The sequence below is a fragment of the Pocillopora verrucosa genome, chromosome 6 (genome assembly GCF_036669915.1).
Source record: "Pocillopora verrucosa isolate sample1 chromosome 6, ASM3666991v2, whole genome shotgun sequence".
Lineage (NCBI taxonomy): Eukaryota > Metazoa > Cnidaria > Anthozoa > Scleractinia > Pocilloporidae > Pocillopora > Pocillopora verrucosa.
In genome coordinates this window covers 12,162,245-12,182,166 of record NC_089317.1, presented here as the reverse complement: position 1 = coordinate 12,182,166, position 19,922 = coordinate 12,162,245, and the positions used below count along the sequence as shown (strand labels likewise).

Genomic DNA, 19,922 nt, shown 5'->3' with positions numbered 1-19,922 from the left:
GCTCTTCTTGAAATGAAGGTGAAAGTCAATGTTTAAGTTCTCTGACATGCTGCGTTGAAATTGTATCACATAAAAGGAGCGAATTATTGACACAAAAGTAAGATTAAGTGAAAGGCAAATTGTTAAAGCGAATGATATTTGAACGCTCAACTTTGGAATACAAATCCCCACAGCGATAGCATTTTTGTGAAAGAGTACACGCAAATGCGTGCAGTGAATGGCAAGCAAGTTAAAATACACGCATTTTTGTATGAACCTCTGTACGCGTGTATTTTTCCTACTGCACGCTCTTTACTTTACGAAGTTCATTCAATTAATACCTATGACTCACGCTTGACGGACGCGTGAAATGCTGTAGCACACGCAAAAGGTACTGTAAATTTTACCTCGGCTTCCTCTATCGAGTGACATTTTACCGAAAAGATCCCATACTAATGAATGCCGCTGACGAAATTAAATCCTTTCATATTCTGAGCTGGTTTTAATCTCTAGGTAACGCTGCAGAATCTGACAAGAGAGATTTGATGGCGGAACTTGACACAATGAAGCAGCTAAAACCACATCCTCACGTCATCAAACTTTTGGGATGTGTTACGGAATCTGGTGAGCTGATTCATGCAACTGTTTGTTTTATTCGTGTATGATGTAACACTTCTGGAAATTACTGGAAAACGGAGATCAGGAGGTTGTCGTGGAGAGTTAACGAGGCTACTTTAGGGCCCCTATTTTTAAATTTAATTCATTAAAAGTGATTTCCTATTCTTCACTTTCCTTATTTATATCCCAACCGCTCTTCAGTGATAGAGATGTAGTCCGATTCCTCATAGTGATTTAAGTGCCCCTCCCTTGTAACTTTTTTACCTGAAAATTTACCGTTAAGTAGTTAAATGATAAGTTGCCTTACGATGTATGTCATGTTTTACAATGCAATAGCGCCACAAGAAGTTTGAAATCTTTTGAAAATGAAATTATTTTTCTTTTCCAAAAATGCAAACATCAGTTACTTCGTGACCCATCCCAACCCACTTATCCCAAAAGGTAACCCTTGCGTGCGTAGTATGCCTAGTAAAATGTCTGTAATAGCTTTGTTTAGCAGCTGTTTTATGACATTAACATAGTTACCAAGCTGGACAGACTGACCTAACATAGTGTAATCAGGGATTGGTTAGGTACCATAGCTTTTCCTCATCAACGTAAAATAATCTTCATCGTTTCTGACCTATTTTCTTAGAGCCACTGCTGGTGTTGATAGAATATGTTCCTTTTGGAGATTTGCTGGGCTACCTGAGAAAGAGCCGTGGACTAAATGACACTTATTATAAAGACCCGGATATTAAACCACAAACAAACTTGAAATCACAGCAGCTGATGAAGTTCTCATGGCAAATCGCTGATGGCATGAGTTACTTGTCGTCGAAATCTGTAAGTTTAAGAAGTTTGGAACTACCTGTCACATTAAATCAGATAGAATTGCATATACATACACATCATATTATACAACCACTATTTGTATTCAACGCCATCAAAATTGTGCTTTATTAGTAGCCGCATGTAATCTCAGACGGCCTATTTTTCTCCTTCCTGTTAGATCATCCACCGAGACCTCGCAGCTCGTAACGTGTTAATCGGAGAAAATGAAACGTGTAAAGTAACAGATTTCGGAATGGCTAGAAATGTGCAAGAGGAAAATATCTATGAGAGAAAGACAAAGGTAATAAGAAAGAAATAGGCTTTGCTTCAGTAAATGACATGTTTTCGTCATGAGTGTGCTCTGTTGTGTTGCAAACCACGCAGGAGGTGGCTAGATCGCGAAAGAAGTGTAGGGAGAAACACTCGACTACGTCATGTGTTTCTACCCACTTCTTGAGTGCTCTAGCCGCTCTCTAAGTGCTTTACAACAGAACAGAGCACAGTCAAGACTACTTTCTTTGTTTCATAATAAATAATCCTTTAAATTCCCACGCATTATTGTCAATTTTCAAAACAAGCTTTATTTCCAAAGCGAACAACAATGTGGTCAGCATACTCCATACTCTCATAAGGCACGCTACAATAAGCTCATCAGGATCTTTGTTAGAATGGTTCAAATAATCTGATTGGTTGAACGAGACTAAAGCTGTCAAAAATGACAAACCATCAAAGTTCACAAACCATCAAAATTCACAATCGGCAATAGTTTACAGTGAAAAGTGAAATATTCAATGAAATCGAATTCTCAAGAAAACACGTAAGTTTTTTCTCATGACAATTACAGAACAAACTGCTCGAGGCGTGTTTTTTATGAATGAACGACAGCAGAATACAGTGGAACATGAAGATTGCCCGAGCTCGGAATGACAGCATCATAAAACTCGGCTGCTGTGACTGATGTAGCCTTCCAGTCAAAGCATCGAAATAGTATTAGAGCAAGCTCTTAATTGTTCACTCGAAGGGCGGCCGATGTAATATCTGAGGCTTGCTTCACTGCGATTACCGGGGATCGCCGTGATGATCTAGCCGCAATGGACCTCAGCAGGATCGCAGTCGCTCTGACACTGTCATTATTAGTATGAATTTTAACAGTTATGCCAGTCTTGCTATATTTTTCATCATTCCTGTTTTGTTCTGTTTTGCTTTTGAACTCGAAACTATATATACTATAGGAGTGTCAGCTAGCTGTGTTTGATTTTTATTGCCATACGTAAGTTTGCAAATCTACCTGAACGTTACAAGGTTCAAAACTCAGACTGTCCATTTCGTTTTCTCTTTGAGGACTTTCGTTTCTGCTCACGTTCTGATAGCGTAAATTACATCGCTTGGCATGTTAACCTTTGTTCGGCCCTTCTGTTGCCACTTGCCGGCTCGCTTGTTCCGAAAATTTACTTCCAATTAACAAAAAAAAGCTAAGAAGAAGTCCCAGAAAAGGTCGGACATGGTACAATCTGGCAGATGGCGTGACAGCTTTGGTTCAGATCTTTACATTGTACTCTGATAGAGAACGCTCTTTAAACCAATAACCACTCGCGTCATATCCGGACTTGAGATTGTCTATACACTTACTCAAAAGTTCCTTTAATAAATAGTGATACGTTTGATGAGGGAGTGTATCGCGCCTTATAAGGATCAAAGTTACCTTGGAAACTTTCTTTTTGTTTTAATTTCGAAACCCATTATTTAATTTACAACAATTTAAAAAAAAACATTCTTTCTCTATGCAGTTAAGCCAAAATTGGCTTAAGTAAGCACGGCCGTGCATCCATAACATGACTTGTACAGTTTCACCTCTACTGCGAGTTCCCGTCAAGTTTAGCGGCGACGTTTTATACCTTTCAAGAATGTTATTCCTTTCTATTCCGATTAAGATAGACCTTTTGGCGCTCAAAATTAATGGTAGTTATGCTTAGCAATACTCGTTTTGAAAAACAATGACCGTGTATCTCTCTCAAGCGACAAAATTAGCTCTGGAGTTAACGATACTTTTTTTTCCCCAAACGCGTTGCTTCACTGAGTCATTATGGCTGAAAACAAAACTGAGCTTTTCGACTTCAACTGAGGCTTTGCGACGTTAGGTACTTTTCTTTAGAACGGTAAATATTATTTTTGAAATGGCACAAAAGTGTTGTTCAAAAGAAGGTTTTGTCGCGGTTTTAAAATTATACAACTTTCATAACAAAAAAACTACGCAATCTTTTGGTCGTAAATTTTAATAAACAACAATTTAAGCAGGCTGAATCGACAACGCGTCGTTCGTCAGTTTTTCCCTTCTGAGCAGAAAATTTTACAATTATTTGAATAAAGATTTTATCTCGAAATATTTCTGGGTCGTTTTTGCTTTGTCCTTTATCCACGGTTGTTGGTTAGAACATGTTTACCTGGTAAACCCGACACAGTTGTGATAAACTCTTTTTTTCGTGCACAATTTGTGTCTGTATGTCAGAAATGCTCTCGTCTACGCCTGGAGCAACTCTTACGCTTCTCTCATGGTCTCTAAACGTCGCACGCCAAGTATGAACTGATTATTTATTTATCCGATCGCCTCAGCCCTTGCTTTGCTTGCTATTAAAAATTATTTGCGAATCGGTTGACCAATCACATTTCCTGTGAACATAAACGCATCAATTTTCTATGAATTCCTTACCGATCACATCTTCGTCACAAAAATCCAACCTGGCGTAAGGGCCACTGGGTCCATACTATGATGCACTTTTAGCGTATTGTCCGCTGGCCAGATAACAAAGGAAGTTAAAGATGAGTTGCTTCACTACAGTACAGGCTTAGCTCTTGGAGAATGTTACCTCTCACCTAATCAACCTTTCATAGACAATTAAGATTATATTTAAGTAATGATGTAGCTGATAATGTGTTGCAAAGACTGCGAAAAGTGCCTTTAATTTGTTAAGGACAGCAGCCAGTATGCTTAGACACGAAATCGACGAACTCACTTTGGTGAAATGATGTCAATTCTGGCAGACGCTGATCAAAATTAGCAGACAGTATCGTTTGCTGTGCGTTCAACAGTTGGGTATATGACAGTGCTTTCCCAGCTTAATTCGAAGTAGAAGTTTTGGATGGAATTTTGAAGTTACCCAGGGGATGGAGTAGGAAAGTGTAGTTTCATGGAAAAAAATTCCCCTCAGAGTGAATATTTTCGTCATTGAGAAAGGAGGCATGTTTAATGCACTGGCGATCCTGAATATCTTAAAAGAGCGTCTCCGAGTCACATAGTCATTCATCTTCCTCGGCCTCAATATTCTTAACCGAAATTTTTTTTCCAATAAAAAATTTAAGGGTCGCCTTCCAGTAAAGTGGACAGCTTATGAAGCGCTGTTATATGGAAAATATACCACCAAAAGTGATATGTAAGTCCTGTGCAATGAATTCTTACTTCATTTTCTTTGTTCTTAACTATAAAGATGTACTTGTGGCAGTAGTTTCATAACATCTATTGATGGTGTTCCACAAGTCTTTAGTATAATCAAATTATGTATGTTGCAAAAAGTTGTAATACTTTCTAGGGACAGGAAAGCCGAATGTTTTAAAATGTCTGATAGTTATTGAATTTCCCGCATTGTTTTATTGCCTCGTAGATGGAGCTATGGAGTTGTCCTTTATGAGATTTTTACAATAGGTAATACTTATTGATTAGTTTTCAACGATTTACATCAGGCCAGCAACAGAAAGCGGTCTTCGCAGTAATGAACACTACTTAAGCAGAAGTGAAAAGAAGGCCTGAAAAAAAATTCAGGCCTGTTCGAGATTTCAACCCATGACCTCTGTGATACCGGTGCAGTGCTCTATCAACTGAGCTAACAAGCCAACTGGGAGCTGGTCACTGTGTTGGTTCCAAATAAACCCAAATAAAAAGGCCGTATAGGCCTGAATTTTTTTTTCAGTCCTTCTTTTCACTACTGCTTAAGTAGTGTTCATTACTGCGAAGATCACTTTCATATTCACGTCTTTATCCGCAGTTCAAATATATGACTTCCATATATTCACAGCCGTTTATTCACCACTTCATGGGTTCATTTGGAATCAACACAGTAAAATGTAACACTTACCTTACGCTAAGCAATAATGTTTCAAATACGCACAAAATAATTTTCTCTGTACCACTAATACTCGCTTGACTTTACTACCTTGTTGTACGCAACAACTAACATCTGTTCACGCGCTCGCGCGGTAGGTGTTTCGAATAAATAGGAAGAGTAAAAATCAGATAAGAATCGATCCGTGGCTTGGGTGCGACCTGACTCAAACTTTGGTACGAGTCGATTCAAACTTGGGTACGAAACGACCGGATACAGAACGATCGGATATATACCCTTTAAAAGGCGTTCTCTCCGACTAAGAGGACGCGTTCCATGTCACATATCAATTTTGGTCATTTCTTCATTTTGCCGCATAAAATTGAAGCATAGCTATAGAATTATGCTCGTGATGCAACTGTGTACAAAGTTTCTTTATATCAGGTGGTTCACCGTATCCGCGGATGGATGGCAGGAAAATTGCCAACTTACTTCAGCAGGGATACAGAATGCCTAAACCACAACATGTGGATGATAAATTGTAAGCGGTAAAGTTTCTTTAAGGCTAACACTCTAATGAGACCTGAAAATGTTATTGTGCCTTCGATTCTACGACTTTTAAGTTATATAGTCTCAATCTATTGCATTATTTTCTCGTTCAGCAATTGAATTTATTCCTTACTTTATGGAGATTTTCATTGTTTAAAATTTGACATATATTAGCATATCGATTAGCATATCCACATTCGAGAAAATAACGAGTTAACCAATTTTGGGTGATAGCGATGAATTCATCGTGGAAACAACTCACGTGTTTCGTTTCAATTTTATCAAATGCACTTTACGTACAATAAGTACCAACCTGTGTTAAATGAAATGTAGGTATGACATAATGTTGAGATGCTGGCAAGATGACCCGGGTACAAGACCAACGTTCTTTGATCTAAGAAACCAGCTCAAAACAATGGAAACATTACACAAGGTAAACTTTTTTACCTTCAGTTATATTGTAAGAGGTCATTATAAAATATGTCGAATTATTCACCTATAAAATGTTTAATAATATCGAAGTGATCATGATAAACTCGGCAACTATATGCCTGTACTCTCCATCAAGTTGCTTAATCAGCCAACTGAGTACAACTCAAGACTTCGCTTCCTTAGCGGCCAAGCGTTTGAGCATTTTAGATAAGATCATGCGGAAATAAAGAATTCTTGATGGACATTGGAGAAATCCTCTTATACCTTTCTTTCGTCCACAGAGGCTGATCAACATGAAAATATACGACAAGCAGTTGTACGCAAACGTTGAGGACTTGGTGGAGTAGGTGACAATAAGTTGTCAGCATTGTCAGTTTATTCTCCTCCTTTCGGCTAATGTTCTAAAAAGATGAATTTCAAAAGTTAATCCTAGTGAAGTACTTACACTGTAGTAGCAGTTAGTTTTGTTAATTTTGTTTTCCTTTTAATCACTTTTTAATATATAAACCAGGCTTTGCATAACCAAAACAAAACATATTAAACAAAAATAAAAAACGAGAAAATATTTTTCAAAACTGACAGTTAGTTTTGCTCTGTCAAGGTTCCTTTCAAACCGTTGACTAGGTATTTAAATTTAAATTGCATGCTTAAGTATGTATTGGTATTCGTTAATTTTATCAGAAATGTGCGTTTGAGCGACCAAGTTTTCAGAATTGGTTAAAAAAAGATCGCAAGGCATATAGAGGCTTTTATAAAGAGAGATCCTCTCTTTGGAGGTGGTTATCTTTATTATCATAATCATCATTATCATTATGACTATTATAATTTTCATTATTTTCATCCTCATCAACATTAATATTTTTATGATCGTCATAAGAAAGGCTTTAGAAACTCCTATTTTCCACTTATTCTCTTGCCAAGATGTTATCGGACAGTTTGTTATCGGGTAGTTCAATAAGCCAATCACATTTAAAATTGTAGTTAAATCGACTAATCACAACCATTCAACTATTTACGCCTCCTTTGTCAGTCTTTTGATGGAAATTTTCCCTTTCTGTCATAACTTGGCTATTCTTGTTTTCGCAGAATTTGTAATTTTTATGATTGATTGGTAATAAGACTCGTGATAAACAAAGCGGACTGCGCGGTCGTCCGATTTGTTATCACTCATATGATTTCAGACCAAATTGGACTCCATTTGGTCCTGTAACAATTACTTTTCAATATTATTGTCATAATGAATATTCAGATTTTTTAATTACCGTTATTTTTTTAACTCACATTTCCTCTAACCATGCACGTAGTTTAAATATTCCTCGGTTCCTCTCAGAACCTCACTGATTAATTCCAGCTGTATATTAGAAATGCTTTTCGTTAATTTCGTGTATGGTCATACAATCGAAATAACCATGGGGCTGATTTCATATGCAAATATGCTGAGTGATTTTCTTGGTGAGGTATTGACTCGGACTGCAGTGACATTTTTCAGGACTTCAAAATATGTTCAAAGGTGTTATGAAAGGGAGTTCATAAGAGCAACCGATCTTTTAAGTCGGCCTATAACAGTATATTTGTTAAAAAAATAAATAACAAACGCTTGTGATGGCATCAAATTATTTGAATAACTTGGTCGTTTTGGATGGTAGCTTTAAAGAAGAACTCGGTTATCAAATTTCCAGATGATGAATGATAAAGATTATAAAAAGCACAAAGTAGTTTTATGTCACCTAGGCTTGTCACCCAGAAATCTTTTCAATTTTTGTCTTTACTCCCCAAGCCTTCCAATTTTAATCTTTAGCAAGTTGCGTTGATCCACGAATGTGACCTGCTATACTGACTTCTTCAAAACATTTCCTCCGTAATTCAGTCCCTGATGAACCGGTTTTCGCTCGAGTATCGTAAAGATTATTTACGAAGAGAAAAATATATCAAATTACATGAACATTTCCTCTTTCTCTGAAGAATCTAACGATGTACCATTTCCAACGGTCCATCCTTTTCCCTTGGTCCCTGAAAGCAAATAATGATGATAAAGAAAGCTCGCTTTGTAACTTAGTCTTCCCCCCCTAAATTATCCTTTAGCGGAAACAAATTAAAACCTACGACATGGAGCGATATACAAACGTTGAGGATTTAGTAGTCTAGACATGAGGTCATCAACCTATTCTATAGTCCACTGCAAGAAATTGGGATTTTCCTCCGACATATTCCAAGATAATTTTGAACAATTGTGATGTGTTGCATTTTAGACCTTTAAGGTGATTCCTCAGTGTTGCACTGCCCATCCTGTTCTTCGCATAAAAATCACGTAATCAAGCGAATAAACGCGCGCTTTGCAATCAATGGAGCAGGTAAAGGGGTATACGTGCAAGCTACAAAATATGATGCTTTGATATCTTTAGCATATGGAACGTAGGAACGGCGGAACAGCGAAAGGCGGAATATCTTAGAACGCGGAATGCTTTGTTGTATCAGAGAAACCTTTCACAAGATTGCAATAAAATAAGAAAATTACTCATAATTAAGAGGGCAATTTAAAAGAAACATAAAATTGCAATAAAATAAGAAAATTATTCATAATTAAAAGGGAAAATTAAAAGAAACAGAAAAAATGTTCTTGAAACCCGGAGGATTGATTTAGCCCCTTTGAATTACTGGTATACAACTGTAATAAAATATGAGCTTATTGTTCATCGTGGTGTAAGATAGGAGATAAGCTTTGTTCGTTTGTCTCACGATAGAGTCACTTTCGATGTAGATCGCGACGTTTCGACTGCAATACTGCTAGTCTTCATCAGGCGATGATGTTGATTGTTTACGTGTCGCTTTTTTGTAGTACGTTGGTATGCTGTTATTAGTGCATTACGATCCTCATTATGATTCCGGTTGTTAGATGGTGCTTCCTCATAGGTCCTCATGAATCGGCTGTTGTGTTGTTTGATCGTGGGTATCCAAGCTTCGGGATGTCAATTCCGCTATCCCTATTGATGTTGTTGGGATGAAGTCTTATATGGATAGCCTCTTTGACCCTACGTGTGTACTAGTGGGGGTTAAGATCAATAAACTTAATCTTACTCCAAATAGGAATATGCCCCGTTTCGTTAGCGTGCTCTGAAACCACAGAGGTCTGAGTACGAGCAAACCGTATGTCTCTGGCATGTTCTTTTATCCTTTCTCGTATTGGTCTCCCAGTTTCATCGACTTTGCGGCATTTGCATGGGATCTTGTAAACGACACCGTCTTGTTTTGATGGTTTTAGGTCGTACTAAGTGGGAACTAAGAGTTGTGTCCGACTTGAAAACGGTCCGTATGCCTTGATGTTGTAGGCAGCGGCAAAGAACCTCTAATACACCCTTTATGTAAGGGAGAACGGCAGTAGATTTAAATTCCTGCGCGGGTTCAGGGCGCGTGTCATATGAACTTCGTGATACACCTCGCTCACCGTAGAGTTTTTGTGGCTCAGTGGTAGAGCATCGGAACGCGGAATCCGATTCAATTCCTAATGGGGACTCAGAATTTTTTCATTGTCTGAAGCTCGTGAAAAGACAAAAAAAAGCATCTTTCTCTAATTCATTACAGTTTTCTCGTCAACATATTCCCACCAATAGCGCAGCACTATTTTCTGGATACAAACCCACACACTACCCACAATTCCTCAAATCGCTCTGACGAAGGGCTAGCTAGCGCTCGAAACGTCAGCTTTAAACTCTTAATGGTGGCCAATTTACGTTATCAACTCAGTTGATAATACTAAACGAGCTTGTATTTTTTTTCGATGCGAAAACATTTTGCTATATTAGTAGCCACATATAGCCCTAGTCTGCCTACTTTTGGTTTCGCGAATATTTTTTTGTTATTCATCGCAGATTCTGTAATTGAGTGACTTTTCAAGCCGTCTTTCAGTGAAGTGGACAGCTTTTGAAGCGTTTTTGTGAGGCAAATATACCACTAAAAGCGATTTATAAGTACAGGCATTGATTAAGTTTTGTAATATCGCTGCGCATTCGACTTTACGAATGGATGACAGGAAAATTGCCAATTACTTCAGCGGGGATACAGAATACTTAGACCACAAAATGTCGATGATACTAAGCTGGTGCACACTTTTTTTTTTCCGTCCAGACCTCACTATTTGAAAGCTGAAGCCAAATATATCAGGGCAAACACCCTTCATTCGCCTTTAGCTCCTTCCGAAATACCTTGAACTGAGCTGCACACGATTGGTGTGTTTCTTTTTAATTTCCTAATAACATTTGAGTATTTTTATGTTTAAAAGTCGCATTCTATTTTCGTGATGAAATGCTGGAAAAATGACCCGGATGCAAGACCAACATTCATTGACTTAAGAAACCAACTGAAAAATATGGCAACCTCACATAAGGTGGGGAGTTATTAAATTTTGATGGTGTTTCGAGCTCAAAGGCTGGTGGAACTGTCTTAATCAAAGAAGAAAATTATTCCAATGAAACACAGCAAGGTTAAAACCCCGACCTTTGAGAGCAAACTAATTGGATGGACACAAGCCTGGCGATTTCAATGCCCAGCTATGCTGTCTCGTCGGATATTGGTAATTAATGTGAAAGTAAGTTCCCTAAAACTTGTTACCTCAGCCATTTTAAGCTTCGCAAAATTTCGATCTATTTTAACCGGGTCATGAAGTACTCCCAAAAACTCATACAACGTTTTATGAAATTGAAGTTAGAGAGTCCGATAACTATCAACTTCTACTAGACTTTGAGGAAATAGAGTTTTAAAACGAAATAACCACTTGTCTTTTGGGGAGTCATCCTAAGATCTCAATTTACAAGGCAGTTATCCAAGCCATTTGACACTGTTTTGCCGGTTGGCGTTGACTCGGGCCGAAAAGCAATGATCAGAAACAATTTGCAAGGAGGTAGCTTGAGAAGGTTAAGTGTTACACTCTTGAATTTGTTGCTATTTGTGTTGATCAGGAAGGTGTTTCAACCAGCAAGGGAAGAGGCGGAAAAAGAGGAGGAAAGAGGTCAGGCACAGGAAGGAGAGCTACATAGCCAACACAACAGAGCATTTCAACAATCGATGTTAAGCGAAATGAGGGTCTTTCGGCGAGATTTCTCGCGAATTAACGCCTGCGGCAGCCTCGATAGGAAGAGACTCTGGTCATTGCATCTTTTGAGGGAAGAAGAAACACCTATCACTATAATTAAACAATATTTCATTTTTCCGCTCTGATGCAAACCACACGCAGACCACACTACACAACATGTAGCCTGTCGTGTGAAATTCACATTAAATGAAAGCTAAGATGTAGGATTGTATTGCGAAAGGAAAAGGGACTGAGAAGTTATGTGTAGCCTCTCAATTATGGAACGTTAACCGTAAATGAAATAAATTTTTTTTTTGTCACGAAGGTTATGAGCAGTTTGCGTAAAGCGAAACTAGTGATTTTCGCCGGTGGCGAGTTTTGTGGTACCGAGTTTGTTGTGGTGGCGAGTTGACCGGATACCGAAAAAAAGATTTGAGGGCCAGTTCCCGTTCGCTGTTGGTCCAGCCAAGCCTATATGGCTTTAAAGAATAGGCGTTAAGTGTTAACTAACAAAACTCCTTGAAGAAGTCTACAACTGTTAGACGAAACGCTTCGGAGAATAAAGAAATTTTACAACTACTGTTCGTGAAGTGCTGCTCACTAGTTTAGTTTAAAAAACTGTTAGACTCTACTCGTTAGAGTAAGATGTTTTCTTTTCCCATTGCAGTTTTGCATTTCTGTGGTCTTTTTTCTGAGAAAAGTTGAAAACTTTTCCCAAGTGCGACCAGATACATGATGATCTCAGAACTGGACTAATCGGAAAAAGATCTTGTGTTATGCATTTAGTCATTAGTTTAATATGCTCGCGGAATTTAAATCGCTTAGCGTGTAAAAAATACAATTCAGGTAAAGAGGAAATTATCAAGTTCATAAAAGAAACTGAAAATATTAATGTGTAAGGAAAAGGAAAAGCAGCAAGTGAGATGATGATAAAAAAAAGAAACATGATGAAATGATGCGTACACAACATCGGTAGCGTTAACGACGCCATCTGAAACACTTCTAAAAACCGATAAGTCACATTCGAGTTAACTTTCGAACCATTGCACTCGCACATGTCAAGCTGATGAATAACTGCTGAGAAAAATTGACGCATCATCAGTTTACCCTTCAGTGTGTTCTTTCGAACACAGTGGTCAAATGATTGTGCATGCGCATTAATATTGTGATTGACAATTTGCAGGAATCAAAGTAAGACGTAGTTTTTTGCAGTTTACAAGGAAGGACGAAGTTTCTTAGGCCGAAACTTATGCACATTGTCTTTCTGCACTTTACCCACTATGTGATAGTTTACACTCTAACTTTTTTTACACAAACTTGGCTGTGCTGGCTGTAGTTATTCTCTGTTGTGTTCGTGGTGGAGTTGCCGGTAAACACCTAAAGAAATGAGTGAAAAAAGGAAGAACCAGAGCCACAGGAGATATTTGTGAAGATCACAGGTCTATCTTTCTTGCGGACAATAGACTTTGCAGCAAGGGTAGAAGAAAGGTTCTGTCATTTTCCTCTCTCGCCGAAACGAAGCGTCCGCGTTAGAAACCGTCGGGATATTTCATAATAAAATACAGCGAAGATATAATCTTTTTCCAAAATCCAATTTCCATTTGTCTTGTGCATTGGAATAGCTAGGAATTTAGTCTTCATTTCCTTACTTTACGCTACACAAGCGTTCAGAAATACCTCATATTGTTTACAAACTCAAATTAACTAGGCAAAGAAAGACAGGGAAACCATGTCAAAGCGGTGCTTGTCCACTCCAACGAAAAAACCCCTCCTACTATCGGCCAACACTTAAAATAACAGAGATTTTGGTTCCAAGAACAAAAAACACGTAAGGAGAAACGAAAAAGTGGAAGGACATAGTTAGATCGCGATGATCAGGTAAAATAACCGCTTCGATTTCCTGCAAAAAAATGGTTTCGAAATGAATTTTGTGGTGGCGAACGTGTTATTATTGAAAATCTGTAGTCAACTTCACTCGCGACTTAAAACGGTTTTTTATTTAATTAATAATACCTAAAAAAAAAGTAACCAAGAAAATTAAAACGTTAGGCCTTTGTTTACAGTGAAATTAATCGATGTAACTTTCATTCATTTAATTTCGGAATTAGCCAAAACAGTTTTTTCTTTGCAAAACGTTGAGATAAGTTGTGAGTTCTGCTACAAATACACTTTCGTAAGCCTTAAGTCTTTTCTAGTCCTTTGAGTTTGGAAATTTCAACCACATTTCGCTAAAGAAACCGGAGGAAATCAATGAATAAACGCCGCATTAAATCCTTTGTGTTTAGATAAAGTGCCTCATTTGACTTCAACTTTTCGGTGGAAGAAAGACAAGTTTTACTCACGCTGTTGCAACAAACAAACGAACAAAATCTCACAACTTCAAAACTTGCATTTTGAATTTACTTACACTTACTTCATTGCCATTCAAAACTGACTGAGCAGCGGTAAATCCGCAGAATGCAGAAAAATTTCAGTGTGATAAAACCCAAATTCAGAGCATTTTGCTGAAGAAGGAAGAGATTATGAAAGACTTTGAGGCAAATTTCAGCGGCAAAACGAAGCAGTGCAGAGGAGCAAATAACGATGAAATTGAAAAAACTTTACTAGACTGGTTTCGGAAGGCGAGGAGCAAAAACATACTCATCACAGGGCCAATGCTACAGGAAAAAAATGCTCCATGCAATACAGAAGATCTGGACGGCAAATTCTCGAAAATTAAAATCCTTTTTCCCTGCCAAAGAACACAACCTCTCGTCAGCAACCACTTGACCTCGGTATAATACAAAAATTCAAACTGGAGTACTAAAAACGGCTCTTAACTCATGTGCATATATGCCAACTCCCCCTGATTATACGGGAGTCTCCCGGATACAGAGCCAATCTCCCGCTCTCCTGTACGGGTGACCAAAACTCCCGGATAAAAGGAAGTTTGGATCAGTTGCCCACTAAAAACTAAGATTTAAGCTCCATGTGTTCCAAAATTCCCAAATCATCTGGCTTCATATGCTTGTATTGCGGTTTCTGGCCTCATTTTCTTGCGTGATGCACGTTGTTCGTTGCCAACAAAAAGAAGAGAGTTTCTTCTTTGTTTCTCCTATATAAGCGAGAGTCTGATTGGATGAGTATTCAACCAATTGAAGTCCCTGACAGATAGATCCACATTTTCCCCGCGAAATTGCCAGGCACGCTCACTGATACTCGAAGGTCCTCAGTCTGAATCTCAATTATGGCTGTGGATTATGTCAGTCATCAGAGAGAATTGTTAGGCTACGAGCCTCTTGGATTTAAGCAATCAGAAAATGTGTCGACAGAAAAGTAAAAGGTGATCCTTCCTCTGCAACTGGGGCCAAATATCTCAGATACCCAAGTTCCGTCCACAAGGGCGAAGGTCGGTCTGGTCAACGTCCTATCTATGTCAAAAGGTCAAAGAATAAGTTTTTATTTCGGCGTTAAATTTTGTTAACCAGGAACACGCGTCTTGTTTTTCTTTGCTTAAATGTCGTCTTTTAAAACATCTTTTCTTATGGCGAATGTCAAGACGAAACCAGTTACTCTAACTTTGAAGGGAAATGTTATCTGGGTTGATTGAAAATTCAATTTTGCATTTGACTGTCAAATACGTGATATGTTCGTTGCAATAATTACAATCAAATTACTGCAGTTTTAGTTTTAGTGTTTTTTACCAATTACATGACAAGAAGAGCTAACGGGACGGCATTTGTGGGGATTTGCGAGAACCAGAATTCGAGTTATCAGGGTAAATTTTGATAAAGGGAAACGAACTACCGTGCAGCACTAAATTTTTGCGGGTTCCAATTTTTTCAGTTTTTGCGCTTTTCCGCGATCCGCAAAAAAAAGTTCCCGAAAAAAAAAATTACCGCAAAATTAATTTTTCCTGCAAAAAACTACTCCACTGTTAGATATTATGTTAGATATTACACTATGAAAGACGAAGAAAAGTACCGTTTGGTGGATAATGCATACATACGGTACACATAGTATTAATTTAATAAAATCTGTTTTTCCAGCAAGAAAAACCACTCTGTTTTAACCGCAAAAATTAGCTCCCGCAAAACACAGAAAATCGTCAATCCGCAAAGATAAACTCACACAAACTTTGTGCTACAAGAGGTGGTTCGAGTTAGCGCGGAATGAGTTATACTAGTCATAATGACTGAAAACTGGGATCAACTCTAAGGGAAATGGGACTAAGTACGAGTTAGTGGGAGAGTTCGAGTTACCGAGTTTTTGTTTTCCTTTTTTTTTGTTGTTGTTGCTTTCTTATTTTTGAGATCTCGATATCTAATGTAACCCGCTAGTGAATTCTTTTAATTAAGAATACAGGCTTGAGTTCGTTTTTTATTTACACAAATAAAGAGATCAATGCTCTATTTTTTTCATGTAACATAAATTATTGTTTGAATAAAGATATGAAGTTTATATGAAATAATTCATATTTGTACTGCGGTTGTAGATGAAAGTGAAATGTGATCATCGCAGTAAATTTTCCAATTTAAGCAATTGGAAAGAAGAAGCCTGAAAAAAAAATCAGGACTTCAACGGGATTCGATCCCGTGACCTCCGCGATACCGGTGCGATGCTCTACCAACTGAGCTATGAAGCCACACATTGGGAGCGAGGTCAATTTATTAAGTTCATATCTTCCCGTGCAGTGAAATGATGTGAAGTTTATATGAAATAATTCATATTTGTACTGCGGTTGTAGATGAAAGTGAAATGTGATCATCGCAGTAAATTTTCCAATTTAAGCAATTGGAAAGAAGAAGCCTGAAAAAAATCAGGACTTCAACGGGATTCGAACCCGTGACCTCCGCGATACCGGTGCGATGCTCTACCAACTGAGCTATGAAGCCACACATTGGGAGCGAGGTCAATTTATTAAGTTCATATCTTCCCGTGCAGTGAAATGATGTGAAGTTTATATGAAATAATTCATATTTGTACTGCGGTTGTAGATGAAAGTGAAATGTAATCATCGCAGTAAATTTTCCAATTTAAGCAATTGGAAAGAAGAAGCCTTAAAAAAAAATCAGGACTTCAACGGGATTCGAACCCGTGACCTCCGCGATACCGGTGCGATGCTCTACCAACTGAGCTATGAAGCCACACATTGGGAGCGAGGTCAATTTATTAAGTTCATATCTTCCCGTGCAGTGAAATGATGTGAAGTTTATATGAAATAATTCATATTTGTACTGCGGTTGTAGATGAAAGTGAAATGTGATCATCGCAATAAATTTTCCAATTTAAGCAATTGGAAAGAAGAAGCCTGAAAAAAATCAGGACTTCAACGGGATTCGAACCCGTGACCTCCGCGATACCGGTGCGATGCTCTACCAACTGAGCTATGAAGCCACACATTGGGAGCGAGGTCAATTTATTAAGTTCATATCTTCCCGTGCAGTGAAATGATGTGAAGTTTATATGAAATAATTCATATTTGTACTGCGGTTGTAGATGAAAGTGAAATGTGATCATCGCAGTAAATTTTCCAATTTAAGCCAATGTGTGGCTTCATAGCTCAGTTGGTAGAGCATCGCACCGGTATCGCGGAGGTCACGGGTTCGAATCCCGTTGAAGTCCTGATTTTTTTTTTTCAGGCTTCTTCTTTCCAATTGCTTAAATTGGAAAATTTACTGCGATGATCACATTTCACTTTCATCTACAACCGCAGTACAAATATGAATTATTTCATATAAACTTCACATCATTTCACTGCACGGGAAGATATGAACTTAATAAATTGACCTCGCTCCCAATGTGTGGCTTCATAGCTCAGTTGGTAGAGCATCGCACCGGTATCGCGGAGGTCACGGGTTCGAATCCCGTTGAAGTCCTGATTTTTTTTTTTCAGGCTTCTTCTTTCCAATTGCTTAAATTGGAAAATTTACTGCGATGATCACATTTCACTTTCATCTACAACCGCAGTACAAATATGAATTATTTCATATAAACTTCACATCATTTCACTGCACGGGAAGATATGAACTTAATAAATTGACCTCGCTCCCAATGTGTGGCTTCATAGCTCAGTTGGTAGAGCATCGCACCGGTATCGCGGAGGTCACGGGATCGAATCCCGTTGAAGTCCTGATTTTTTTCAGGCTTCTTCTTTCCAATTGCTTAAATTGGAAAATTTACTGCGATGATCACATTTCACTTTCATGTTTGAATAAAGTAAAGCAAAACTTTAAAATGTACTTTCATCACATAAGCTTAATGAGGCGGGATGAACTCAGTAAGAAGCTTACTATATCAGAACGGTTATGGGCTAATTCTACCGCCGGTATTACATTTTTTACAAATAAATACAAGCAGTTTTCGGCGTCATTTTATTTTGAATCGAACTTTAAAGTCTCCTTATTAATAGCGAAACATTAAAGTGCTGTCACGTCAATACTCTATGTAGGTTTTAAATATACTTTTTCCGAGAAACTGCTCCCCTCGGATGGTCCACCAGAACATATTCCTGTTCAAACCTACGGTGACGGTAACTACCTATATAGGGTCATGTCTAGAATCCTGTGTGGCAACGAAAATATGCATGTAGAATTGAGGGTACGGACTTTTGTTGAGCTCTGTCTCAACAAATCTCAGTATTTGAATGATGATTACCTGAAAGAGTTAACAAGGATTCATGGTTGCATTGAGAAACTCTTTAATAGCAGTTTTGATACATTAGCGGATGTAAAAGGTAAGGATAAGATACGGCGCTACAACGAGGTTTTGAAAGCTGGCGTAATTGATACTATCAAGCCATCCAAGTATTCAAATATGTGGGATTCTCCGCGCAGTGCGACTGGATGTTCCATAACGTCAGTGTATCCCTGTGTTCATGGCTCCCTTAATGATCGCAATTGTGTGAATATCAGCATTCAGCCTGCAAAGAAGCGGCATTCCTCACAAGCTGTCATCTTAAGGGTTGGGCTCCGAACCATTTTACTTGCAAATGTGACCCTCCACGGGGTTTCAGGGAATAAGGTGAACGAGCGCACACGGCACGTTATAACACGCTCGCACGCTAGCGGCATGAAACCGTGTAGATATGCGCATAAAAACAATTGATTTTGGAAAGCGTGTTGTAGCCATTTTTCATATCTGGCTAGCACGGTAGAACTTTGTTCCTGTAACACGCTATATTTTTTTGCTTTTTTTTAACATGCTAAGTTCCTTTGTTCTTTAACACGGTAGCTTATCTTGTACAGCCCAGCTTACTTTGTCACTTGTGTTTGTCAGCTTCTTGATAAATTATTGTGAGAATGGTGTTTGTAAAGTATATTACTTTCAGAATATAAGGGAAAATGAAGAAGATCTTCTGTCTTCTATCCGAAAGTTGTAATAAAAAAGGAAACATTCACGGCAAATCAAGACTCTTTCCCTCATGATTTTCACAAGGAATTCATTTAGCACGACGTGTTTCACGAGGAGCTCAGTTTGAACACATGAATTATTTTTTAGAAACTTTATTATAGCCTTGTAAAATATAAATCCTTAGCGCTTCACGAAGTTAATAAGCCCAGTACCGAATCTTCGTGAATCGTTTTAGCGACAGCTTTCCGTCTCCATGTCCCCTCGTTGGAATGACAGTTGGCCTTGTATTGTCTCTTGTCAAGAATCTAAACACTCTTTTTATTGTTAAGTGTGTAAAAGAACAGTATCTTGTGCAAAGCAAGGTATAAGTGATGTCAAGGTCCATATGGAAACAAACATGCATCAGAATAATGCGAAAGCCATGAAAAACCAATCAACTTTGTTTCAAGCGTGTGCAACGGCTCAAAATAACCAGGATAAGATGAGAATGAGACTTTCAGTCGAGATGCAATTTTTGTTTACACACTTTACACTCCATTGTACTTGATAAGTAGTATGCTCAGGGTTACAAAATTATCTTTGTTCTTAAAACTAACATTAAGTACACTTCTAAACCATTTATTGGGTACCATTGCATAACATTTACTTTGCAGTCAACTGACCTCATATTTTTTTGTTATTGCTGTTGTTCTTTTTTTTTTTTTACCAATCACCAGGTCACTTTAGCAGAAGTCAAGATTGCTACAGCAATGGTTGACAACAATATTCCATTTTCAGCAGCTGACACTTTCAGTCCATCATTTAATGATATCTTTTCAGATTTCGAAATAGCCAAGTCGTATGCCTCAGCTAGAACTAAAACAACGTGTATTGTCAATTGTGCTCTATAACCTTACTTTAGGTGAGTCAATGAGAATAGTGTCATCAATTTAAAACCCTTCCCCATAAGAAATCGTAATGATATGAAATTGACAACGCGACCAATGTTGGTTTATTAGTGATTTAGTATCTCATCATCGAGAAATTTACCAAAAGCCCGG

The 19,922-nt window shown here is 38.1% G+C and overlaps 1 protein-coding gene across 3 annotated transcripts in view; it reads left to right on the top strand.

Moving 5' to 3' along the window:
- LOC131769692 (fibroblast growth factor receptor 2-like) overlaps nucleotides 1–8,099 on the top strand; it is a 38,098-nt gene extending 29,999 nt beyond the window's left edge. For all 3 annotated transcript variants that reach the window (XM_066168393.1, XM_066168392.1, XM_066168391.1), the window contains 8 exons: nucleotides 493–603; nucleotides 1,232–1,422; nucleotides 1,589–1,711; nucleotides 4,768–4,838; nucleotides 5,067–5,107; nucleotides 5,949–6,045; nucleotides 6,387–6,486; nucleotides 6,767–8,099. In XM_066168393.1, the coding sequence (XP_066024490.1) occupies nucleotides 493–603; nucleotides 1,232–1,422; nucleotides 1,589–1,711; nucleotides 4,768–4,838; nucleotides 5,067–5,107; nucleotides 5,949–6,045; nucleotides 6,387–6,486; nucleotides 6,767–6,832 (800 nt within the window). In that variant the 3' untranslated portion in view covers nucleotides 6,833–8,099. The remainder of the gene's footprint in view (nucleotides 1–492; nucleotides 604–1,231; nucleotides 1,423–1,588; nucleotides 1,712–4,767; nucleotides 4,839–5,066; nucleotides 5,108–5,948; nucleotides 6,046–6,386; nucleotides 6,487–6,766) is intronic.
- The last annotated feature ends 11,823 nt before the right edge of the window (nucleotides 8,100–19,922 follow it).